Source organism: Lissotriton helveticus, chromosome 8, assembly GCF_964261635.1.
Source record: "Lissotriton helveticus chromosome 8, aLisHel1.1, whole genome shotgun sequence".
Classification (NCBI taxonomy): Eukaryota; Metazoa; Chordata; class Amphibia; order Caudata; family Salamandridae; genus Lissotriton; species Lissotriton helveticus.
In genome coordinates this window covers 211,908,257-211,932,210 of record NC_136069.1, presented here as the reverse complement: position 1 = coordinate 211,932,210, position 23,954 = coordinate 211,908,257, and the positions used below count along the sequence as shown (strand labels likewise).

Below are 23,954 nucleotides of genomic sequence, written 5' to 3'. Positions count from 1 at the left end.
ACTGCCCACTCAAGCACAAAGGACGAGGGCCTATGCTCTGCCAAGGGGTGGGGGACAGGCAGACTTGTCTCGCGGAATCCCTAAAATCCCCCCTCACTCCAATCTGTAGGGAACAGCGCAGCCCTTGGTTTCTGGAAATGAAGACAATGGTAAATGGCGAGGTGTCTTTCACCCGGCCGGCGGCCCCTTGCAGAATTCCTGTGTTTCGCAGCACATCACTTCATCTCCCCAGTGCTTAAAAATATTGAGACCTTGTGTAATGTAACAGGTGCTCTTGCAAAGGGCTCAAGTGCCCTTGGACAGAGGTTGTGATGTCTAAATACTGACAAAAAAGGGATGTGCCTTCATTTCACGCAGGATGTACATGGGGTAAGGGACAGCACGCATACCATTTTAGTTACATTTAATTGTCTGTTTCCGATCAGTCGTGATCTTTTTGACACCCCGGGCAATGATCTATTAATCTGCAAATGTTGATAAACAATGTATAACTATTGATGCGAGTCTTAATGCAGTGCTATCAGCATGGCCGGTGCCACAGCCGGATGGGCACTTTATCAGGAGCAGACGGGTAGCACTTCACCTTGGGCAGTGTGCTCCTAGTACCATCTGGATGTATTACGCAGCCGAGGTGCAGTCTGATGTGCATATGCTGCTGACGTTTCCAACTGAGGTGCAAACCCCAGCCGGGCCAGTTCAGCCCTTCTTCCTTTTGATGTCCATTAAGATAAGAGTACGGTACCTTTAAATTGGGCAACGATAATTTACCCTGTTCCATTAGCCAAGGCCGCAAAGAAGCAGCATTGTGTGCGAATTAGGGGTGCTAGTTAAGCTGCTTGCTGTATGGTATTGATACGACGCACAGTCTACAAATAGAATGGTGTCTTTTTGCTTTTGGTAGTCCAGGGAGGTCTTTCCCGGTGATTTATCCATGGATTTAATCGCAGATATCCAGGCAGCCGTAGCAATAGAACATTTTAATAAAGCTGGGTGTTTTCAGCATGTGTGCTAAAGGCATCTACGTAAACATGCCAGAACTAGAAAAACTTCAGTACGCGCATGAGCGCGCCCTTATCCCGATCCCGATCCCGACTCTAGTCAGGCATTTCACACGTTGCATGATTTTATTGTGCGCATGTGTCACTAGCGAGCAACGGATTTGGAAATCCCTGGAAAAGGGATGTTGAGAGGGTGGGAACTATCTGTCCTGCTGATGCAATATAGCTGGGTTTATTTAACCGCATCGCTGCGGCGGCTATTCCGCCGCAGCGCTAAGGGGGCGGGGCGGCCGCATGCTGGTGACGGAACCGCTCCGTCACCAGCCTTGGTTGAGCTGTGCTGATGACGGAGCGGTTCCGTCATGGCCGCGCCCGCTCAATAGAACGCCCAGCGCAGGCGCGGAATCCGCGCTACGCAGGCGCGGAATCCGCGCCACGCAGGCGCGGCGGCCGGGCCATGACGAAACCCTCCGTCAGCAGCACAGCGCCACCGCAGCTGATGACGGAGCGGTTCCATCATCAGCACGGAAAGGATTAAGGAAGGAGAATTAGGTGAAAGTGATTGCGGCGAGCTTTGCAAGCATAGGCCGCGCGCGAGATCGGCCGCGAGAAGCAGATTGCAGCTGCGCGCGTGCACGCAAGCTTGAGGCCACTAAAAGCCTGTGGTGGCACTTTCAAAAGCAGCTTACTAAATGTCACGTAGATCAGCGCACCAGCTGGCTCAGCGAGACCTAAAAAGTAGCTGGGACCTGTGTCGGACTCCAGCGGGCTCATACCACTGTTGGGGTTTCTTTGATCCCACAGTTCGCCAAGTCATCATCCAGGTCTGAATTCTATTGAGACTGGATTACGCCAGTTCACTTTACCTAGGGGCAAATGAGGCTGAAATCTTACATCTGCAACGAGCTCAAAATGCGGCTGCTAGAACCCTACTTGGCCTTCCAAGAACCTGTCCCACGACCAACGCCATCCGCAGACTACATTGGCTGCTGGTGGCGCAACGCATTGAGTGTAAGTCTCTTTGCATCGCTCACAAAATCATGAATCTCTATGCTCCAGATATCCTGGCAAATCTGCTCTCACCCTACATACCCACCAGTCAACTATGATCCTTGGGCCAGCATCTGACCGTAGTCCCCTGGGTGAGGAAAGTGCGAGCGGGAGGATGCTCTTTTCGAGCCCTTGCTGCAAAACGTTGAAACTCTCTCCCGGTTCACATCCTTAGCATTAACCACCATATTGCATTTCGTAAAGCCATTAAAACTCATCTTTTCCCTACGGTATAGGCCTAGTTTTCTTCTTTCAGTGTGCTCTCAATATCTGCAACAGTCAACACTGGGACGCCCCTTTGCTGGGGCAGCTGTGCGCTCTACAGAACTCATAACATCAAGTGGGAAGCCTCTCAATCTATTTTTCATGGATTTGGTCACCCCTGGCAAAAAAACTCCAATTTCTCCCGTTATATTAGGAGATGTAGGCAGAGCAGAACATCTTGTGTACTACCATGCTATGCATTCATCAACTTTGTCTACTGCAAGGGAGAAGGGAATTTATTTCATCTATATGTTTGCAGAGTAATGAGCAGCTGGCTGTATATTAATCATTCATTCCATCCAAATCACAGAGTTTCGTAGAACATTATCAGATCAAGGGGGGCGTGGCTTGGGCGCCGATGGCGGAGGTCGCCTAGAAGCTCGGCTCCGCGGTCGAGCCCTCATTAATCCTGCTACTGAGGGCCCCTGGGAGTCCCGAACCCCGCACAGAAATCCCCTGTGTCCCGAGCGCCTTTCCGACCCGGTTGCAGGTCTGTGGCGGCTTCTGAGACGGAGGTGGGACGGAGCGAGAGGGCCGAGCGGCGGGGACCAAGATGGCGCCCGCTTCACTCTGACTGCATCGGAGGCGGCCGGGGACCCAGAGGCGTCGGACGTCCCGACACCCCGGCGAGACAGGCGATCCTTCCCCACTGAGGGGACACTCCACGGCCTGACCCCTGACGTCCCCTGGGGTGACTGGAGACGCCCGGCGGCCAACGCGGTGAGCCCTGGGCCGCTGCTGCGGGACGCTGCGGTGGAGCTGCGTGGGGGGAGGGGGGGAGCGGCCTACCCTCAGCCACACGGGGAGAGGCGGTGGCGGCCTGCAGCACGGGTTCTGGCACCCGACTCGACTTTGAGAGCGGACCGCTCTGGAGCGGAGGAGGGAAGCTGGGGATCACCCTCTCCACTCCCTGAAGTAAGGGAGCTATGCGAGGCGGCATGGCGCTGCATTGAGGAGCGACAGCTGAGAGGCCTAGAGACGCCTGGCGATCGGCCGAGGGGGGAGGCCCCCGATCCTCTGCTATAAGGCGCTGCGGAGGGGCTGAGAGAGGAGGAGAAGGGGCAGCTCGCTCCGTGCTACACAGAGGAGGCTGAGGCGGCCCTCCGATTTAACTATGGCCCCGATTTAATGGAATGTGAACCGCTGTGAGGTCGCTGTTGCGCTTTGAGGAGTGCCCTCGTCACCACACATGACAAGACCACACTACGTGGTGCTGTGCCGTTCGCCCGAGTAGCCGGAAAACGGGCTGGAGACCGGGAACATCCGGAGGACGCGCAGCTCCCCGGGCTTTCTCCGCGCCCTTGCAGGACCTCCCCTGCCCCCTTGCCATTGAAGCTGAGGGCGCGCATCCGCTTAGCAGGCTGCAGTTGTGGGGAGAGCTTGGACCCCTCCTTGCGCTCTGCCCTTCTGCCCTGGACGAACCAGCCGGCGGACACTCGCCTTGACCGCCGCCTGGGGGCCCGCTCGCCTGGAGGCCTGCTGATAGCCACGAGGAAGCGAACTGCAGCTTCTAGCGGCCGCGCCACGCCGACGACGACCCCCGGCTTGACTACCCCCCGTTCCTGCGGAGATCATCCAGTGGACCTTGAACAACATGGGTAAGCAGAGGGGACCTAAAGGGGGCGCCCAGACCGCCTCCGACGCGGAGCCACCTGATAACGAAGAGCGCCTGCACCTAGAAGGGCCAGGGAACCCACCGATTCAGGAGCAACTTGACAAAATCCTGCTGGCAATCACTGAGACTAGATCGGCCCTCCGAGAGGACATAGCTCAAGTTGCGTCGGGCTTGGGCCTGCTTAGAGCTGACCACAGTAAGCTCTCGGACAGAGTGAAGGAGGTAGAGGGTTCGGTGCGGCACCTAGAACCGGCGCAGAAAACATTGGACGCCACGATGAAGGACGCTCTGTCCCGAATAGAAGCCCTGGAGAAACGTGCGGAAGATGCGGAAGGACGCAACAGGAGAAATAACATTCGGATAGTGGGCCTTCCGGAAAAAATTGAAGGGGTGGACATGGTGGCGTTTCTAGAAGATTGGCTGCGGACGACGGTGGCGCCGGAGGGGCTGTCCCCCTTTTATACACTGGAACGGGCACACAGAGTGCCGGCCAAACCGCCGTTGCAAGGTCGACCCCCCCGCCCAGTGGTGGCGCGGCTGCTCCATTTACGCGACAGAGACTTCCTGCTGCAGGCGGCTAGGCAGAGGGGACCCTATCAGTTAGACAACAGCCGTGTGAACATTTTCCCGGATTATACTTACAAGACGCAGAGACGTCGGTCCTCCTTCCTAGCGGTCAAACGAGAACTACGTGATGAGGGCATCCAATACTCCCTACTCTTTCCGGTACGACTCCGCATCATCATAGACGATTCCACCAAGTTCTTTGACACCCCGGACGAAGCGTGTAGTTGGCTTGAATTATACAGGGCTGGCAAGGACGGTTTTGGAACCTCTTCCCAATCCACACTGGAGGACGTTCTACAGCGGAAACCTAAGAGGTTCAGACATCGCAGGGGCAGAACTACTCGTCCCTCTACAGTAGAGACAGCGGCGGAGCGGCGAGGCGCGTTGGAGATGGTATCTTCCATATCTGGCCCTCGGGGTGACCACGAGACTGCACAATCGGAACCTTGAGAAAGTGGGGGCCGCTCGGACACGGAGGGTTCTGAAACTGATAGCGTGAAGCTCCCGGTGGTCACCCCGGAGACAGCAGCAGATCTGCTTGACGAACAATGAAACTTTCGGGTGAGCCAGTTCTGGTTGAGGGGGCTGGGGAGATGGGCAACTGCATGAATGGGGGGGGGGGTGGGACTCGTCCGGGGAACTGTTAATTCACTGACTATGTGGAGGGTTGCGGGGATTCCCTACATAGACCCTGATGGTATAGGGCTCGATCGCAAGGTTGCTTGCAGCGGGGAGACCCCACATTGTCGCTCGGCCCCCCACATTGCCCTTAAGGCACACCTGCGGTGGCTACCGTCAGGTTAGTAGGAGGGGGATTTTTTGGGGGTACAGTTTGGATGGGAACTAGATGGTACTATTTGGAACCTGTTCTGGGGGGTGGCTGAGGGATTCATGTTTGAAAGTTGATTTATTGTTGTTGAAGGGGGAACTCGTCATCGGTATGGATTTGGCTGGGTGCTTGTCCATGCCTGTAGTGTGTTTAGAGGGACAGGAAAACATGACATGGGATAATGGCTGATCTCTCAACTCTGAAATGCATCACCTGGAATGTGCGGGGTCTGCACACCATGTCCAGACGACATAAGGTCCACGCTTATCTAGTGCGCAGAGGTATACAGATTGCGCTGCTGCAGGAGACTCATCTCACCAAATCAGAGGGACTGGCGCTACAGCGTACATGGCGAGGCCAGGTGTACAACACCACGTACTCAGCTTATGCCAGAGGCGCGCTGATATGGATAAAAGCGGGGGTACCCCTACGGGTAAATAGTCACACTGTAGATCCAGAGGGGAGATACGTAGCAATCGCAGGGAAACTAGGGGGAAGAGATGTGAACATTTGCTGCATTTATGCGCCTAACACGGACCAGCTCGCCTTTCTGACTGCGTTGTCGGGCTCATTGGCCCGCTACCTTTCGGGACCCATCCTGTTGGGGGGCGACTTTAATTCGGTGCTCGACGTTCACCTAGACAGATCCCATCCTCCCCTTCCGGACTCCCCGACGCATCGGGTGGCCAGGGGCAGGATATACTGGCAGACTAAGCGGGGACTGACGGATATCTGGCGGGCGCAACACCCACATGCCCGGGACTACTCCCATTTCTCCGGCATGCACGAGTTGCATGTGAGACTGGATGGCCTGCTGGGGTCGAGAGAGGTGGCTTCTTTGGCTGTGCGGTCTGAGTACCTGACGAGAACTATCTCCGACCACAATCCGTTATTGATTGATCTCCAGTGGCTCCGGGACACCCCCTGTGTGCCAACCTGGAAGTTGCGACCGGAGCTATTGGAAGACCAGGTGTTCCGTAGTGACCTGGCGGACAAGATCGCGGGATACTTTGAGACAAACAAGGGCACGACTGCTGAGAGAGCCACGGAATGGGACGCCTTTAAGGTGGTGATTAGGGGCTATTGTATAACACAGAAAGTTGGAGTGCGCCGCATACTCCTAGAAGACCTGGCTAGAGCTGATCGAGTCCTCCGCGAACTGGAAGTTGCCCGCCCTGGCCGCCCGGAGCTCCAGCAACAGACCCTAGCGGCGAAAGAGGCGGTGGCCGCAGAGGTTGAGCGACTACGAAGTTATGACTATAAAACTTACCTGACCAGATCATTGGCTGAGGGCGACAAATCAAGTACGCTACTGGCTTGGCTTGCCAACCCAACGAGACGCACCACGCTCATTGTGGCCATGCGGACTGCGGAGGACAGAGAGGTCTATACTCAACCCGAGATCCTTAAATGCTTCCGGAGTTATTATGAGCAGCTCTATCGTAGTCGCTTACCGCCGGATACTACTCCGACAGATACCTTCCTGCGCGATCTGCCGATCCCCACTCTGGAACCGGAACAGGCGAAGGCCCTGGGACGAGACGTGGAGTTAGGAGAGATCAGAAGCGCCATAAAAAAATGGCGCGAAATAAAACGCCGGGCCTTGATGGACTCCCAGTGGAGTTTTATTCTGTGTACATAGAACTCCTGGCCCCCAAACTCCTGCAGGTTTATAAGGAAGCGAAGACTCTGGGACGACTACCGGGCTTGATGCGAGAGGCCCTGGTGATCCCCCTCCTTAAACCCGACCGCAAGGGCGTGGAGCCGACGTCTTATAGACCGCTCTCAATGCTCACGGTCAACTATAAGATCTTGAGCAGCATATTAGCCGCACGACTGTTGGAACACATGAGCTCTCTAGTACATGAAGACCAGGCGGGCTTCATCCCCAGGCGTAACACTACGATGAACATCCGACGCTTGTTCCGACTGTTAGAGGGGGATCACACCTATGCTCCCGATCCCATGATTCTCTCGGTAGACCTGGAGAAAGCCTTCGACAGCCTGGAATGGGTTTATCTCCACAGGGTCCTAGAGCGGTTTGGCCTGGGTGAGGGATTCCTGAGATGGACCACGGTATTGTATGCCTCGGCGGTGGCTAGGGTGAAATCGGGCCCGCTGATTTCTCAACGTTACCCAGTAGAACGAGGCACGAGGCAAGGCTGCTCGTTATCCCCATTGCTATTCGCCCTGGCAGTGGAACCGCTGGCTATATCGATCCGTACCGGGGCCCACTACAGGGGGTTACAATCTCCGTCGGGCCGCCAGTACATTTCCCTATACGCTGACGACCTGCTGCTTTTCCTTGAAGACGCTAGGACGGCCCTGGCCGGAGCTGATTCAGTGCTCTCACGGCTTTTGGTGCGATGTCGGGGCTCCTGGTAAATTGGGCTAAGACCTGCCTGTTTCCGGTCCACAACGATAGTCCCGAACCGGACATTCACAGAGAGATCCGATGGGAGCCGGCTTGCTTTAAGTACCTGGGGGTGCATGTTTACCATCGCCCTGCTGACACACTCGAGGGTAACATCTCTAGAGGCATCCGAGCGCTTAAGGGTAGCATGGCCTTTTGGTCCACCCTGCCCCTATCAGTGGCGGGACGAATAGCGCTACTGAAGATGGTGGCACTACCCCGCCTACTATATTACTTCAGGACACTTCCGATCTGGATCCCTAGATCTAGCTTTCAGGGCCTGGATTCCATGATAGTGGCGTTCCTGTGGGGCTCGGGCCACCGAAGAGTGGCGCTCAGGACCTTGCAGAGACCTAAGGCGGAGGGGGGGTTGGCGGCGCCCGACTTTGAGACGTACTATTTAGCTGCTCAGCTACAGACCTATACCCAGGAGGTGGCGCGTGAGTTTCGGGGTCCGGTAGAGACACGGGGCACTGGCATACCCAGGCATGTCTTATCATATATTGCGCTGCAACAGAGGCTCGATTTGAGGGACCTCACCCAGGAGGAACGCACCATACGCTCGTGTTGGAACAGAATGCATCGCAAACTCAATATTCATATTGCAAAATCAAGCAGCAAGACTCATTTGTAAAGTCCCGAAGTGGGAATCGATTAGACATGGACTGGAGACTTTGCACTGGCTGCCTGTGGAGCAGAGAGCAATGTTTAAGGTAGGCTGCATTGTATTTAAGGCCTTGGAGGGTAAGGGCCCTATCTTTCTTAGACAATTACTGCGTAGATACCAACCTCCTCGCAGTCTGAGATCTGCCCAGCACAACCTACTTGAGGTCCCCCGTTTTAAAAGGAAACGTCAGGGAGGTAGCAGTTTCCAATTTTTGGCGGCCTCATTGTGGAACTCTCTCCCCCTGACTTTGCGACACAGTAGGGACCTCCTTACTTTCAGGAAGATATTTAAAACTTTCCTTTTTTCTCAGGTTTACTATAAGTAGCGATTTGTGTCTTTTTATGCACTGTTATGTTTGATTCTTTCCAGCGCCAAGAAGCCTTCGGGCGTATGCGCGCTTAACAAATAAAAAATAACATAACATAACATAACATAACTGGGAAGACCGCGACCTTATGCCCCGGAGATCCCGCTGGGAGTGCTCACTGCATTGCCCCATGGTGGCGACTGGTCACGACTGGGAGAATGGGAGGAGATGGGTATACAGACCCTAGGTGACCTCTACGAAAACGGGACGTTGCTACCCTTCCAGGAGCTTCTAGACCGATACGGCGTCCCTAGAGGCGATTTTTTGCTCCATGCGGCGGTCACAAGAGCGCTCCAGGCACATTGGAAAACTGGTCATGAGGAACCACAGATGTCGGCGGCGTGCCAGTACGTCATGATGTCTGCGGGAACGGTTAAAGCAGTAACATGCTTATATTCCAGGATGATAGCTGACAGACTGACCCCCCTGGCGGTACTTAAGACCCGATGGGAAATGGACATAGGGAGGGAAATCCCGGAGGCCACGTGGACCCAGCTGGTACGGCGGGCCTGGAAGGGCACGCGTAGTGCCCGATTCCAACTAGTCCACTTCTATATATTACATCGTGCCTATTTGACACCGGAGAAACTACAGAAATATTTCGACCTGGAGTCGGCGGCCTGCCCTAGATGCAGGACGGAAGGAGCGGACCTCTTTCACATGCTATGGTCCTGTTCTATGCTGACTTCCTACTGGTTGTTTGTGGGAGACACGCTGTCCGACGTTACTGGTAGATCGTTGCGGATGGATGCAGCTGTAGGGATCCTACACTGGTTTCCACATACCCCCAAAAATAAGATTACTAATAAATTTATCGATTTAGGGTTGCTTCTAGACAAACGAGAAATCACCAGACACTGGAAGGCGCGAGTTGGTCCTACAGGTGATAAATGGCGTAATGAACTTCTCAAGTGGGCGGGGAGTGAAAGCACGTTGAGATATCAACAGGCGAGGCGACGGCGAGATGAGAGAGCTCTAGAGGCGGCGCAAACATGGGAGACGTTGGTGCAGGCCCTGCGCGACCATAACACACATACTGACTCTGATAGTACAGATGGGGAGCAGCCTAGATCCTGATAGCAGGCTATTGATGGGTTTGGCCCACAAAGAAGACCTAAGTCTCTTATCACCTACTGATCGACCGTACAATATTCTGCCGATGACGGGGAGGGAGGAGGAAAGAGGAAAGGGAGCGCTATTCGCTTCCTCAAGCATTAGAGTGTTATACCATTGAGACTGACAATTTACTCCTCTGGGGGGATAGGACTGTTTGGAGAAGGGGGGGGGGTATTTTCTTTGGGTTGTTTAGAAAAGCAGATGAGTTCTATTCTTTTCACCTGCTATGCCTTACCAGAACAGAGGGATGTTCACTGTAAACTAATGGCACACGCCGCCCGACCCCCGGGTTGTGGGCTGAATGGCCGTGTATAGAGCTTATACCATTAATGCCCTCGTGGTTTTCATTACCTATCAGGTGCCAATAATGTGACACTATTTGTTTCCTGCAATAAAAACATATTTGACAAAAAAAAAAAACACATTATCAGATCAAGGTACTTCATACAGTCTAGTGTGACCAGGCGAGAGGTTTCCAGAGAGCAGAGGCTGCGTCTATTCCACTTTACTGAGGAAGCAACCTGCACTGACCAATCGTGGCTGGCATATCTTGGAGCTATCAGATTTCGAAGAGCAGCCTCACATACTCTTCAATGGTTTCACGAGGTGGGGGCAAGTACAAGGCGCTCTTAGGGGTGTGTGCACAGCCAGTAAGGGTTTTCCATATAATAGTATCCTATAACAAAGAACATTATTTAGGGAGGAGCACAAAGCCCTCCACAGTCAATTGTTGTATCATGTGGAACTATATGATTTGCTGTACAAACTTGTGACCCACAGAACTTGTGTTGTTCTTACAGGGATGATGCCAAATAATCAGGTGCCCTACTTTGTGATATCACCACACCTTCTTGTGAACACTGTGAGACAAAGACTGTGGCTGGACCAGTATGTGAGGAACACACAGAAGTCAGGAACCACCTGAAACCAATCCCAGAGTTGAACTTGCAGACTGTACAAACTATATAAAACGTATAAGTATGGGTCAGAAACTACCAGCCAGTGTTCCACTATTTCACTAGCAGAATCCATGGTCCTGCATCAGGGGAGACCAAAGCACTTTTCTGTGTTCCATGCTTCAGATCCCTGACTGACAACTACTTTTTGGCAGGTTCCAAAACAGGAACCTGGGCATTCTGCGCCCTAACACTAGGAGCTGCCTTGGGCCTGACTAGAGGGAAGGAGTTGACCGACTGCGGAAAACAGGTGTTGGAGTGCCTGTGCATGAAGAAGGAGCTGTTTAAAAGAAGGCTGTGAGCAGCGGAGTCAGGAGGATTGCAACACAGTCCCACGACATCTAGGTATGAATCTGTACTGCTAAGCCATGTAGAAAGGCATTAAGACACTTTGACCCCTGCAGCATGGAAAGAAGCTGAGCACCTCAGACAGCCTAGTGCGGTGGAGACTGCAACTGTATCCCGCGGTATCTCCGTAACAAAATCAAGCACCTGTGACTGAAAAATCAAGACTGCACTTCGATGGCCATCTCCACAGTAGACGAAGGATCTAGAGAAGTTTGATGTTACTTTGAGATCACAAACTCCACTGCACCTGCAACGATCTCCAACTGATGGCTGGTGCAAACCATGGTGGGCTTCTCAGTTTGGTTGGTGGGTCTGTGTTCCGGCTCAAACAAGAACCACCAGTGAGGGCGTACTTGCTCCTGAAGTACCAGCAGAGCGCAGCCTCTATCTCCATAGAGCGCTCCTGCACCATACTACCTCCTAAGCTAGAGAATGTATCTCCACACTAGACAGGAGGCCAGATTCATTAGCAGAATCGCCAGGCAGGGGCCAAGTCCGCCTGTCTGTACCGAGTGGAATTTGCAGGACACACACAACTTGGAAGCTGTGCAACCCCTGCAGTCAGTCGGCGTAAGCTAGTCTACCCACTAAAGACTTACACAGCCAGGTACAGTGCAAGCAAGTAGCATTGCATGGAGGACTAAAATTATTTTCAGGGCTATCAGGAACTGTTCAGTACTGACTTAGGGAAGTGGTACACAATACCCAGGGGAGCTTTACAAGAGCCCTAACCATTTACCATCACAAGGGGAACCTGGCTTCTATTGTGCACGGACAATGTTTCACTTCAATACCAAATCATCTGCGAGCAGCCCAAGTTGATAACAGCTAAGTCCCTTACATAACAACGGTTACCTTACTGCTGTATACCTTACAATTTCTTGAGTGTCTCTATGTACAATATTGCACGCGTAAGAAGTAAAGTACTGTTTCGTATTAAAAATGCACCAACTGGACATTGATGTATAGAGCAAGGTGATATGGCTTATTGGGTTCTTAATTCCTATCCTGCTCTACCTCTTGAGTACAACTTGGTCTCTTCAGCTTTGCCATTCTGGGGGTCTAGTGCTAAAGAATAGGACTTGGTTTTCAGTTTTGGTTTCAACAGTAAGGTAAAGGCGGCCCAGGACTCCAGTGATTTGTCTCTCATTGTTACAGTTTGAGCCTGGCGGCCCTCAAAGTTCTGAAATGTTCTGGCACTATTGCATTGCATGCACACTTTAAGGGGCTTTGAGTCAGCATCTTTTAACCATTGGCTTCTTTTGCTCCAGAACATTCGGCCATTGGCATGAGACATTGCCAATCACATTTGGGATCAGTCCACAGGAATATTTTAGAGTCAATGTTTTTCTACCGGCAGTTTGAGTGTGTTCTTTCACCTTCATTGGAATACTATTTTACAGTTGGTGAGCCGCTCAACAGAATGGTGCAGTGAGTACTTGCAAATTGATCAAAGTATGAAAGCTACAGAAAGAATGGTTATTTTCCTTTACATCCCATAGCAATCTATTTGTCTGATGTTTTAAAACATTTGTTTCCCAGTGCTGCATCACATTGCCTCTACTGTTTATATACATGACAACCATCTTGAAATGGACTTCTCTATACCTTAATAATCTTTTACCATTCCATTCCAATATAATTTGACAATGGCTGCCACATTTATAAGTCAGGGACGGTGCGGCAATAGAGTAATAACAAAAGCATCTTAAAAGAGTAGACTATGTTCCTCCCCGCTTGAATTAAATACACAATTTATCCTCTTACTGTGCTGCTACTAGATAGTCAACAATTATCTGTGTTCATGTTTGTCTGACATTAAATCCACTAATTACACTGTCCAGATCAAACCAGTCTAATCTTTGACTTCAGAGAGAAGGAAAAAGAATGAAGAGATAAAAAGGCTGCACACAGTGTCATTGGTACAATTCTAAACTGCATCTTGGAAACAGTCCAGTGCACAATCAAATTGTACCCCATTGTGTCTGAGCGCACCAAATTACCTCTCAATCCAGGTTAAATGGTGAGTGACAATGGAGGCAGTGTGTCTACAGGCAGGGCCAAGGGCTTTTCAGCACTATCCTTGTGGGAAGACTGCCTACCGGTTCTCTCTTTGAAGAGATGGATTCTTTTTGGGCACATGTATGAAGGATGCCTGCCATTTTACCATGTGTACATGTGAGCGTGTATATGTATGTATGAATATGCATTTTACAGAACTCCTAAGTGACTGCTGTACAAATCACTAATCTTTGTGTAGTATTGGAAAGGGCAATCTTGGATATTGTAGGTACATCCTCTCCTGTACCCTCCCTACAACATGTGTATCTGATGGGTGGGAGAAGTTACCAGCGGTGTGAACTTGTCTCACCTCAGGTTTCCCCTACCATAGTGAAATCCCACACCTCCCTTGTTTCTGTATCGAGGTCATCATCCCAGACAAAGGGAGCTAGGATACACATACCACACAAGCCAGCCAAATAGTTTCAGTGTGGTCTGGATTGCTCAGCAGGATAGGAAAAAAGACTGGGCTTCTCAGTCAGTATGCTGGTAAACATATTGACTAGATACAGAGGAGGGCAGCGCACCAGCCACAGAGAGATGCATACAAGTGCTAGGATTGAAACCTCTGTATTGCTGCCATTTTCACTCCAGAGTGAGCCCAAGTGTGGGGAGGTTGTAGAATCCCCGCCGCCCCATGCTCAACCTGAGAAGAAAAGGAAGAATCTATCTGATGAGCTGTGTCTGCCATGAGAAGTGACCCAATACATGGAAAGAGAGCTCAAGGCCTAGTTGACGGGAGAGACTGTCCTGAGGACAGATCAAGGTATCAATACTGTAAAGGGGTCACAATGTCACCTCTGCGTAGAAGTCCAGGATAAGCAAGAGCCATCCCGGTCAAGGAACTTCTTCATTTCCATTAGAAACATTCTTTGGTACCATAGGCAACAAGATCGAAGAAGAAGCAGGGTATCAATTTTCCTCCTTGTATCCTTTCATTCAAACCTCAGTTTGAATGAAAGGAAAAGATGCCATTGGCCACTGGGTTCCACTTTAAAGGGAATTCTAAAGCTCAACACAAGGCACCTAATAAAACTTTTTGAGGACGCCTCCAAGGAGCTAGAGTTGCGTTATTTTCCAGGGCCCCCAACACCCCCCCCCAGCTCGTAGTATGCCTTTACTACTTGCTCTTACTATCATGAGATGGGTAACCACTTATTAGGAGTCTCTTGGTTATCCAGTGTGAGATGCATGCGTGTTGTGGTGCTGAGTGAGGCACAAGTGGTAAACAATATTGCCCTAATAAGATCATGCTCAGTAATTTCTGACTCCTACAATAGTCCTCACAAAAATGTTACAATAACTTAATTTTAAAGTAACTCAATTTACAGAACTTAGAAGAACGGGAGGCCGAGCGTGTCTTGCTGCGATTCAAAGTAGTGGCCTGCAGATCACTGCATATCTCTGTAATGAACATTTAGCTCACTCAGGCATACTACAGCCTAAATAGGATTGCAAGGAGTTCATCAATGAAGCACCTTTACATTTTAACAGACTGGGTGCTTCTATTGCCCCCAAGCCACTACTATGTGCAGGTGATCCTTGTCAACTAATCCCAAGAGTAATGCAACTATTACTATGATGTGAGTAGCTTTAAAAAAAAGGCTGTCAGGGCAGTATTTGCAACACATGGTTGACTGTGTAAACAGAAATACAAGAAGGAACAAATTATAGGTGTGGTGTATGTCATCAGCTGCAAAACTAGGCCTTGAATGTACAGCAGCACACATTTCTGAAAGAATAAGTAATAGAATTTTCAAAAGACAATATAACCAGTGGTTCCAAAGCACTACTCAAAGTCAGAGATATAATACTGCTTCACAAAGTACACCATACATAGTTCCACACTACTTTTAAAACTGGATTTTAAAGTACAAAAACAGATTGGCATGATTAAATGAACTGACATACCTACATATGGGGCCCCATCTTGTCGAATGCCATCAACAGTTTGTTGAAGGACCGTATCCTTGATCTTCTGCAGTACATCTTGAGAAACCTAAAGAGAAAGAGCATTTGAATGAAATGAACATGTTCTCAGTTGCATCTCAGTCCCCAACAGCAGCAAAGCCGATTTCGTGAAACTCTGCACCACAATTCTCTGCCAGTGACAAAAGTGACTAGTGTCAGTCTAAAAAGGGTTCTTTTATTTGGGGGGCGGGGGAGTTGGGTCAAGGGTGAGAAGGATGCTAAAGGTGATCGTGGTGGGCTCAGTTTCAGATGGTGAGTATATTGTAGAGTGGCATGACTGGAGAAGCTAGTCTCTTTAGGTTTCAAGTCTTAGTAGACAGGTTAAAAGAAAGCAGTTTCATAGGATTCATGATAAAACTATCTTGCGGGCATAAGTGTGACCGCAACCAGAGTCATTGTTGGTAAGGCACCACTTTGTGAACAGTCCAACAAGAGTAGGCAGTATTGTATTTAGTGGGGGGGCTGCATTTAGCAAACTAGATTAACTGAACTGCGCATTACTGAAGATGCCAACCCTTGGTTAATGGAAGTATGAAAGGAGTTATGGTAGGATACTGCTGGGGAGTCTTAACAGGAATAATGCTTCTTTATTAAACTTTTTGACCCAGGACACCATAACAAGGTCACTGTCAGGGTCTCTAAACATTTTATCACTGATATCACAGAATAATGAATGTAAGCGAGGGCATGACAACAAACGAATAATGGAGTATAAACAAATGAGTTTTAGCCCATGCCTTCCTACTCAAATCACAATGGCCATCAAACCAACAAACATGGTAGTGAAGAGTTCCCCGAGATCCCAAATTATGAAGAACTCAGCTGCATCAGTTACGTATTAACCTGGATTATATAAATCAACTGTGAAAACACTTCAGATAGATCCAGAAGAATGTGGATAGTCAAAAAGTTGTAAACTGCATTTACTTCTGTGTCATTTCAAACAACTCAACAGATGACAGTCACCTACATAGTATCATGGGCTTTTTGTTTACTATTTCAACATGGATTCTGTCATTGATGTACCCTGGTAATTGTACCAAAAGACCAAAGCTCCTTAGGGTGGAGGATGGCTAAAGCCATCTTGTTTTAAAACTTCTGGCAAGGACGTGATGTGAAAGAAGGCAGTGGAGATTCTGGGCGAAAGTAGTTAGGATTTGGTGGTCATTAAACAGGATAAGACTTGCACCTCGTCGCCACCTCCTCAGAACACTATTGGATCTGGGAAGGAAACATTTTGAAGAAAGAAGTCTCTGCCTAACTGCTGGAAAAAGGCCCTCGTGTAGGAAAGTATCTTTTTTAGACACAGTCACCCTAACTTTTTGCCTGGTATTTGATGCGATTTTGACTGGAAGTGCACGGAGTCCATGCTAACCAGGTCGCCAGTGCCAGATCTCCTTCTCAAAACTGTGCAATTGTACCCCATTTGGCAATACCTATAGCACACCCTGTAAGTCCCTAGTTAGTGGTACCCCTGGTACCTAGGGCAACAAGGCTATAGAGGGTCCCTAAGGGCAGCAGCATGTATTGTGCTACCCTAAGGGACCCCTCACCAAGCACCTACAGACAGCCACTCCAGGCTGCATGTTTTGGTGCAGACAAAAGTGAAAGCACAACGTCACACATCCCTGAATGCCACGTCCCCTAACACTACATATAATATTTATAAGTCAATGCGGGGTGCATTAATTTACATGTGAGGATATCTCTGCATGAGCAGATAAGTCCCTGTGCTGGGCAGTTCCATTGCTGCCAGTACAAGAGATCAGGGAAGCCATTTTAAGGACATGTGCTAGACACTGATAAAAACAAGTTCTCCAGCTACATGATGGCTTCACTGAAAATGGGGATGTTTGGTATCAAACAGATCATATTAATAAACCCACAGTGATTCCAGTGATGGATTTATCAATACATGCACCAAGAGGGCACCTTAGAGGTGCCCCCTGAAAACCTACCAACTACTAGTGTGCTAGCTTACTAGTCGGAGCCAGCCTGCAACAAGTGACTGGTTTAACCCCAAGGATGAGGGTTTTTGCTCTCACGAGGTCAGAAACAAACTTTGCTCGGGCAGAGGGTGTTTACACCCTCTCCCACAGATGACCTGTGAATTAGCATTCCAAGGCAGAGAGCTTCAAAGCGCCCGCTGTCTTTGTTGTGCGGTTAGGGCTTCTCTCACAGGAGAGGATGCCAACCTCCCGTTGTTCGGGGCACATCTGATGGCTTGACAGGTGGGAAAATTAGTAGTCAGATGGCATGCCCAACCTCAGGCTAGTAACACCTTTAAGTTGGGCTACCTTAAGTGTATGCAACTTTTCAGAGTCTGCTATCTTTGTGCTGGCAAACTTAGGAACTCTGGGACCGGGCTATGCCCACTTCCTACAGGAAGTGGGAAAATAGGAGCGTAGTGCCCCCAGGAGTAAGTAGCCCTTTGGCTATTACCCTACACTCCCCTAACACTGCTAAATCTAATATTTAGGCAGGCACCTGGCACCAGAAAATCAGATCCCGCCAACCTAAAAGAAGAAGACAGACTTCAAGTGTTGCAAGAACAGAAGAACCAGCAAATGACACACCCGCCAACCCCATCGGCCTGTCTGCTGGCTTCGACAATTGCGCCAAGAAGATTTTTTCTGCAGCTGCTGTGTTTCCAAAGTCTGGGAGTACTGCCAGCACCTCGCGCAAGAACCAGAAACTCGTGTGGAACAGCGGAGCTGCTCCACAACATCTTGCAGATACCAAGACTGAGCTGTGAGGCTCCAAGGCCGCTAAAATTCGATGCCAGAAAGCACCACTGCACCAGAGCCGCCTAGCCCGACCAGAAGTGGGCCAACGGTGCCAACATGGTCCTCAGACCCTCAAGACTCGAAGCTCTCCTTGGGTTTCCTCACTGTGGACTTTTACGCTGCCTGCAGCCTATGTTTGCAGGCCACGTCTACCGTAATAGCTCCCGGTAACAAACACCGGACACCTAAGGACACCACTGCACCAGTCACCAAAGGAGAAGAGAACAGAAGGTGTCGCGATGTCCCCAAATATCATAAGGTGTCAAGCCCCCCTTTTGGTTCAGCTCGACTGGCTTCCCAGACAAAACCTGCAGCCTCTTTTCACGAGCCTCATACACTAATATTGGGCACTGCACCACTGTGCTCAGCCACTCTAATGACGTTGGAGGTTACCTGCTGGTTCTGCCTTGGACCTTGCCCCATACTCACCTTAAGTCCAGGAGACTGGTCTCGTACGTCGCTGTACTCTACCTGTATGCCGTATTTGTTTTTCCGTCGATAAGATAAAGTCTATGAAAAATGCAACTTTTGAAAACCTAAAGAATTTCTATCTCGAAACATACATGATTTTATTGATTCTGGTGTCTAAAAATATATATAGGTACGTGTTATTTTTGTAAATTGGTGAGGAGCTCCTTATTGAGTCGTGTGCATCACTTATTGACTGTGTGTATTTTACAGATGTCGAATACTCCTCTCTTCATAAGACTGCTCGACCACACTACCCTCTAGAAGAGCACCTTGTGATTGCTAGAGCAAGCTCTGTCCACTCATAATGGAATAGCTGGACACTCTGCCCAGTATGTATACCGCTTTTTGGTATACTAGGTAGAGAGCCAGCTTCCTACACCAAAGGCTCCTGACGGCACGGAAACACTTGTTCAAAAGACGAACTGGTAGGTCTACTGGAACCTGCTTCATGGGCAGTTAAAGCTGCACTCCTCCGTACTCCCAGAAGACCTAGCTGACTACTGAGAAATGGACCCTGCCAATGCTCTAGTTAAAGAGAGACTTGGTGCCTAGAAGTCTGCCCTGAGTATTAGAGCTGCAGAGGTGACAAGGACGATGTATCCAAGCAGCTGGAGAAAAGTGGCACTTGGTAATCTTTTCAATCTCAGGACATTGTGGCAAAGATATCTGTGCTCCTAGAGTCCTACCCACCTACAGCTTACAGGCCTGCCCTGCTTGTAGATTTTTTTTAAACCAAACGTAATGACCAAGTCCAAACGGAAAATCTTAGACCGGGGTAAGGCAGGAAGTCTACACCAGAGGCGAAACAACATCAGCTATTACAGAATCCAGCTTTGTCTAGGTTAAAAATGTTGGCGCTAAAACCAACAGTTTCAGCAAGCGCTTTAAAACAGCAAATCAGACTTCGAGGGACCCTCATTAGCTTAAGCTTTGGATATCGCCCAGCTGAAAGATTTCGACCTCTAAAAAGTAGGCCAAGTCTCCAGGTAAGCAACCTTTACTGGCCTGATTTACCCAACTCCATGACAATCATCCAGTAATCGCACCTGTTCAATATGCTCCTTGTGTGTTCTTGCACTTTGAATTTTCTTGGCACCTTTTGCCTAAAAATCTACAAAATTCATAGTCCAGTTCCCCTTGTTAATTTTTGATGGTCTTAGTGTAATTTGGATTACTAAATTATTCTAAATTGTTTTGGACATTGTATTGTCCTCATTCACTCAATTGTGGTTACTGCTTGAAATTAATACTGCAGAACTGATAGCAGCTTGTGGCACAGCTACCTGGGGATAAGCAGAGCTTCTCTTACAATAGTGTCGAGACCAGACTAGAGTGGGTTTATTGAGTTGGTAAGGTTACCTACCTCATTCCTGAATAAATAACTAATTTTCTGACATTTTCCATCCAACTCCAGGCATAATAGTGATTAATTCCTTTGGTATCAAATTGTATTAATTGTAGAAGAGAAATTATTTAACCTATCACAATCACCAGGACCCTCAAGTCCATCAACTCATCCAAGACTCACAGATATTAGTGTCTGGATGGCTAAAACTGACGGTGGTGACTCTACGCCAAGGGAAAGAAATATCTGGTTGTCAGATTAAGCAGATGCCCCACCCTAATCTATTCTATCACAAAAATCTAGTTCTAGCCCGCTGCCCCTTTATTTGTAGGGCCTTAAGATTACTTGTGGTTTGCACTACTGGTTTCGACCTTCATCACCATGCCCTGTTACAGACCATTCCAAATAACACCACAGCTGTTGTAACCATTATTTTGTTCCAGGTCCGATTATCTGAACAACATTTGCTTAGTTCCTCCTAAGTAGCTTCAACGTTTAAACAATGTTCTGTGTACTGCAATCTCATTACTAAGTGGTACAAGGCTGAGGCTGCAAGAAACACAGTTTAAATCTCTATTTTGACCTGTAATCGATCAGCAGACAACTCAAATCCTTATGGCTGAAGCACAGAAGGTGCTTTTGTGAACACAACTAATACCTTAAATGTAAATATGTGCTATATATGCCTCTGTATGCCTCGACCTGTGAAGAAAGTCTTCTGGGGAATCTCCTTTTAAAAAGATGCCAGAAGCCCCCACGTACAGGCCTTAGTCATTTTCAATATCTGCGCTCCTTATACGAGGACCATTAGTCATTATCTAACCTTCAGGATAGCTATGCAAAAACAGTGGTTCCCTCAGTAAGCCCACAGCCTGGTCTGCTACTTTAAAGTCGAGCTACGAAATATCACCAATATAAAACACTATGAAACAAACTGATTACTTGGCAGATGGTCGCTAGAGATGCATTTTGCACAGTGTATAGAAAGATGATGGTTAAGAGACCATGTTAAGGGACAAGTGATGAGGGAAGACTGAACGGCCAGTGCAATGGAGGTTTAAATATGGTGGCTCTGTCTAAATGGGCAATATGTGGGACAGATGGATTATGCATTCTCCGTCTGGAATATGTTACCTCGCAGTAGCACAGGTGGTGAATGTAGGAACCAGGGAGGACGGCGCATGTGAATGTGCATCCGACGCATGGTTGTTTAATGCAGGGTTTGAATAAGGCACGACTAAACTGACTGTATACTTTATCAACAAATGCAAGTACTAACCTGGGGTGCTGGACAGTAGGCTCCCATTCCCCCAGTGTTTGGGCCAAGATCACCATCCATTAATCGCTTATGGTCCTGGGCCGGTGGCATAGGGGCAACAGTCAAACCATCCGTGAAACATAAGCACTGCAACAAAAGAAGCAAGTTAGAGTTGATCTACAATTTCCATGCAGAAGCCACACATTGCTTACAACTTGAAAATGAAAGCGAAAACAAAGAACAATGGAAACAGCAAATCCACTTCCAGCTAACATTTCAATGTTTTACTGAATATGCTTTCCTCATTTATCTGTGACCTTTTCTTCCAATAAAAAGAATGACAGCAATCAATACAATGAAAATACTATCAAGTGCCTGAATTAATGGAAAGCCCCTTACCGAAACTTCTTCACCTTCCAGAAGCTCTTCAACCACAACAATGTCTCCAGCAGTGCCAAACGTCTTGTCCTGCATTAAAAAACACCATAAGTCACTGCATATGCTCGAGGAAATTCAGTTGCCCTTCCAGGTCTCTTAGTCACTCCTTATCAGACCACGTTTGAAATTAAAGGGAAGGGTGTTTTCAAAGTACAACAAAATGGCTTCTGAAGAGGAAGCTTGTTTAAGAACTTGATAAGGACAGCTTGCACATGAATGTATTCTGAATACTGTAATAGAACAGTTCTAAGGGACTTGGGGATACATAAAACACGCTTTGCAGGCTTCACCCCTGAAGCAGGTCTGCAGTAAATGTAAAAATAAATGGTCACACAATTTGTAAACAAATGAAACCAGTTATAAGAGCAAATGTTATAAACTGCAAGAAATGTACAATGGATGACAAACAAATGCATTAGGTTTAAGAAGTCAATTGGAGATTACATCATGTATATTTAGTCAATTTATCCAAAGCACCTCCAAGGTCTGACAATCTCAGAGCATGCAAATATTTTGCGAGACTAAAGAACGATTTGAAAAACGTATGGTGGGAAGGCGAAAGGAGGGGAGTACTTTAACGTCACAAATTTATAGCTACAGATGTACTGTGTATAGAAATGTTTCATATGCATTCATACAAATTTATGTTGGATAAGTAGCAGTGCATCCCAAGGCTAATTTTGTCTTTCTTCTAATTTGCAATAATTGGCATGTACTCCGTGTGTGCGACGTATTCATGTATGTCTTGCATTTACTAGGCAGAGTGTACAGGCCCTTAGTGTTAAAAATACGTTTAAAAAAGGAAAAAACACACCCAGTGGCACTAGATCATAAAGTAGCAAGTTTAGGTATTATGGGCAGCTGAAAGTTACAGCTAAAGGACTCTAGTGGAGATTGAATTTGTACAGGCCAAGCGAGACACTGCCTGGAAATGGAAGAGCAGGAACTCCAACAACTCATGCGCTTTGGCAGAATGGCGTAGGGATATGAACAACTTTGCATCAGCAGAGAAAACGGTTTATAAAGCACGTGGATGTATGAGGAAATATGTGAGAATTCGGGGTTAATGGCAGCAAGGAGCGGGCCTCTATGGTTGGGGATGCAGGAAGAAATCTTGGACATATTTTAATTATTAGACTGTTACCTAGAGACTCAGTCATGACAGGACGGGAGGTCTGAGAGACCTGAATGCAACACATGCGATGCATAGCACTTCATATAATATATCATGTCTGACTGTACGAACAACATCTGTACTGTTCAAAGAAAAACATAAAAAGAAGTTTTAAAAAACGACAAAAACACAACTAACCTGCATGATCTCACGTACTGCTTTACAGGCCACCTCTTTATTCTCTGCAACAATCACTCCTTTACCAGCTGCCAGACCACTCGCCTTCACAACAAGCGCAGGGAAATCTGCACTGTGATCAGAAGACAGAAAAGCATGAGCAAAAGTGAGCAGCCAAATGGAATCTACTCAAATACTCATTTAAAGGCAACATCTGCTCAAATAAATAGACGGTCCATCAACGACCATAGGTGTGGATGAGCTTTGACTAAGATCTTGCTTTACTCATTTACAGACCAGCCAAGGTCTCCAAATTCTGCACAATAGAAACTTTTTAAAACAAATGTATATGGTTGGTAGTACTTCGATGGTCCAGAAAACACTGTACTCTCGACATGTATTTAGATTTCCACCTAGTCCCCTCCGACTTCACTGTATCTGAACTCCCCTCCCCAGAGAAAATGGGCCCAACTTTTCAGAGCTTTAGACCTTAAGAAACTAGAACTAACCTTCCCTAAAGCAAATGCCCGGGAGAATGAAAAGCGGCAGAATTGGAGCTGGAGAAAATGAGGCTAGTTCAGGAGGAGAAATAGAGTAAGAGGGATACTAAGGAAAAAGATAGGGCAGTGGGAAAAGAAAGGTTGGAGCTAGAAAAAAAAGCTATGGTTGAGGAACAGAATTATAAAATGGCAAAGGTAGCCCAAACTGTGGTCCTACCCAAGGTATTATACCTATTTGTAAATATACCCAAGTCCCACTCCAGATCATTTTTAGCATGCTCAAAACCCAACTGATCAGGTTAACATTGGTTGGCAAAAATGCCAGGAGAGGTTGGGACCATCTATGTGCACAGGTACACTTCGCTACATACAGGCACGGATTGATGCCTTACCAATCACATACTGCAGTGGAGTTGGATAGTATGGCTCCGCATCCACTCCAGTCACTGACTGGCACACCAGTCCCTATACATACAAGAAATATCGCTAGCGATATATGCACAAATAGAGCCTGGGACAGATTATAGAAATAGGGGAGTCGTGGTATAATGTACTCCACGCACCTGCCCGTACATGAGGCAAATGGGATCCCTCGGCTGGAAGCTAGAAGACTCATACACTTGGGGGGGGCTCTACAAGGATG

The 23,954-nt window shown here is 48.3% G+C and overlaps 1 protein-coding gene across 1 annotated transcript in view; it reads right to left on the bottom strand.

The window, feature by feature from the left end:
• Positions 1 to 23,954, bottom strand: part of GART (phosphoribosylglycinamide formyltransferase, phosphoribosylglycinamide synthetase, phosphoribosylaminoimidazole synthetase) — a 257,909-nt gene that overhangs the window by 175,577 nt on the left and 58,378 nt on the right. The window contains exons 5-8 of the mRNA XM_078656950.1: positions 22,833 to 22,944; positions 21,482 to 21,550; positions 21,104 to 21,229; positions 15,163 to 15,250 (exon numbers count right to left, since the gene is read on the bottom strand). Of these exons, the coding sequence (XP_078513076.1) occupies positions 15,163 to 15,250; positions 21,104 to 21,229; positions 21,482 to 21,550; positions 22,833 to 22,944 (395 nt within the window). The remainder of the gene's footprint in view (positions 1 to 15,162; positions 15,251 to 21,103; positions 21,230 to 21,481; positions 21,551 to 22,832; positions 22,945 to 23,954) is intronic.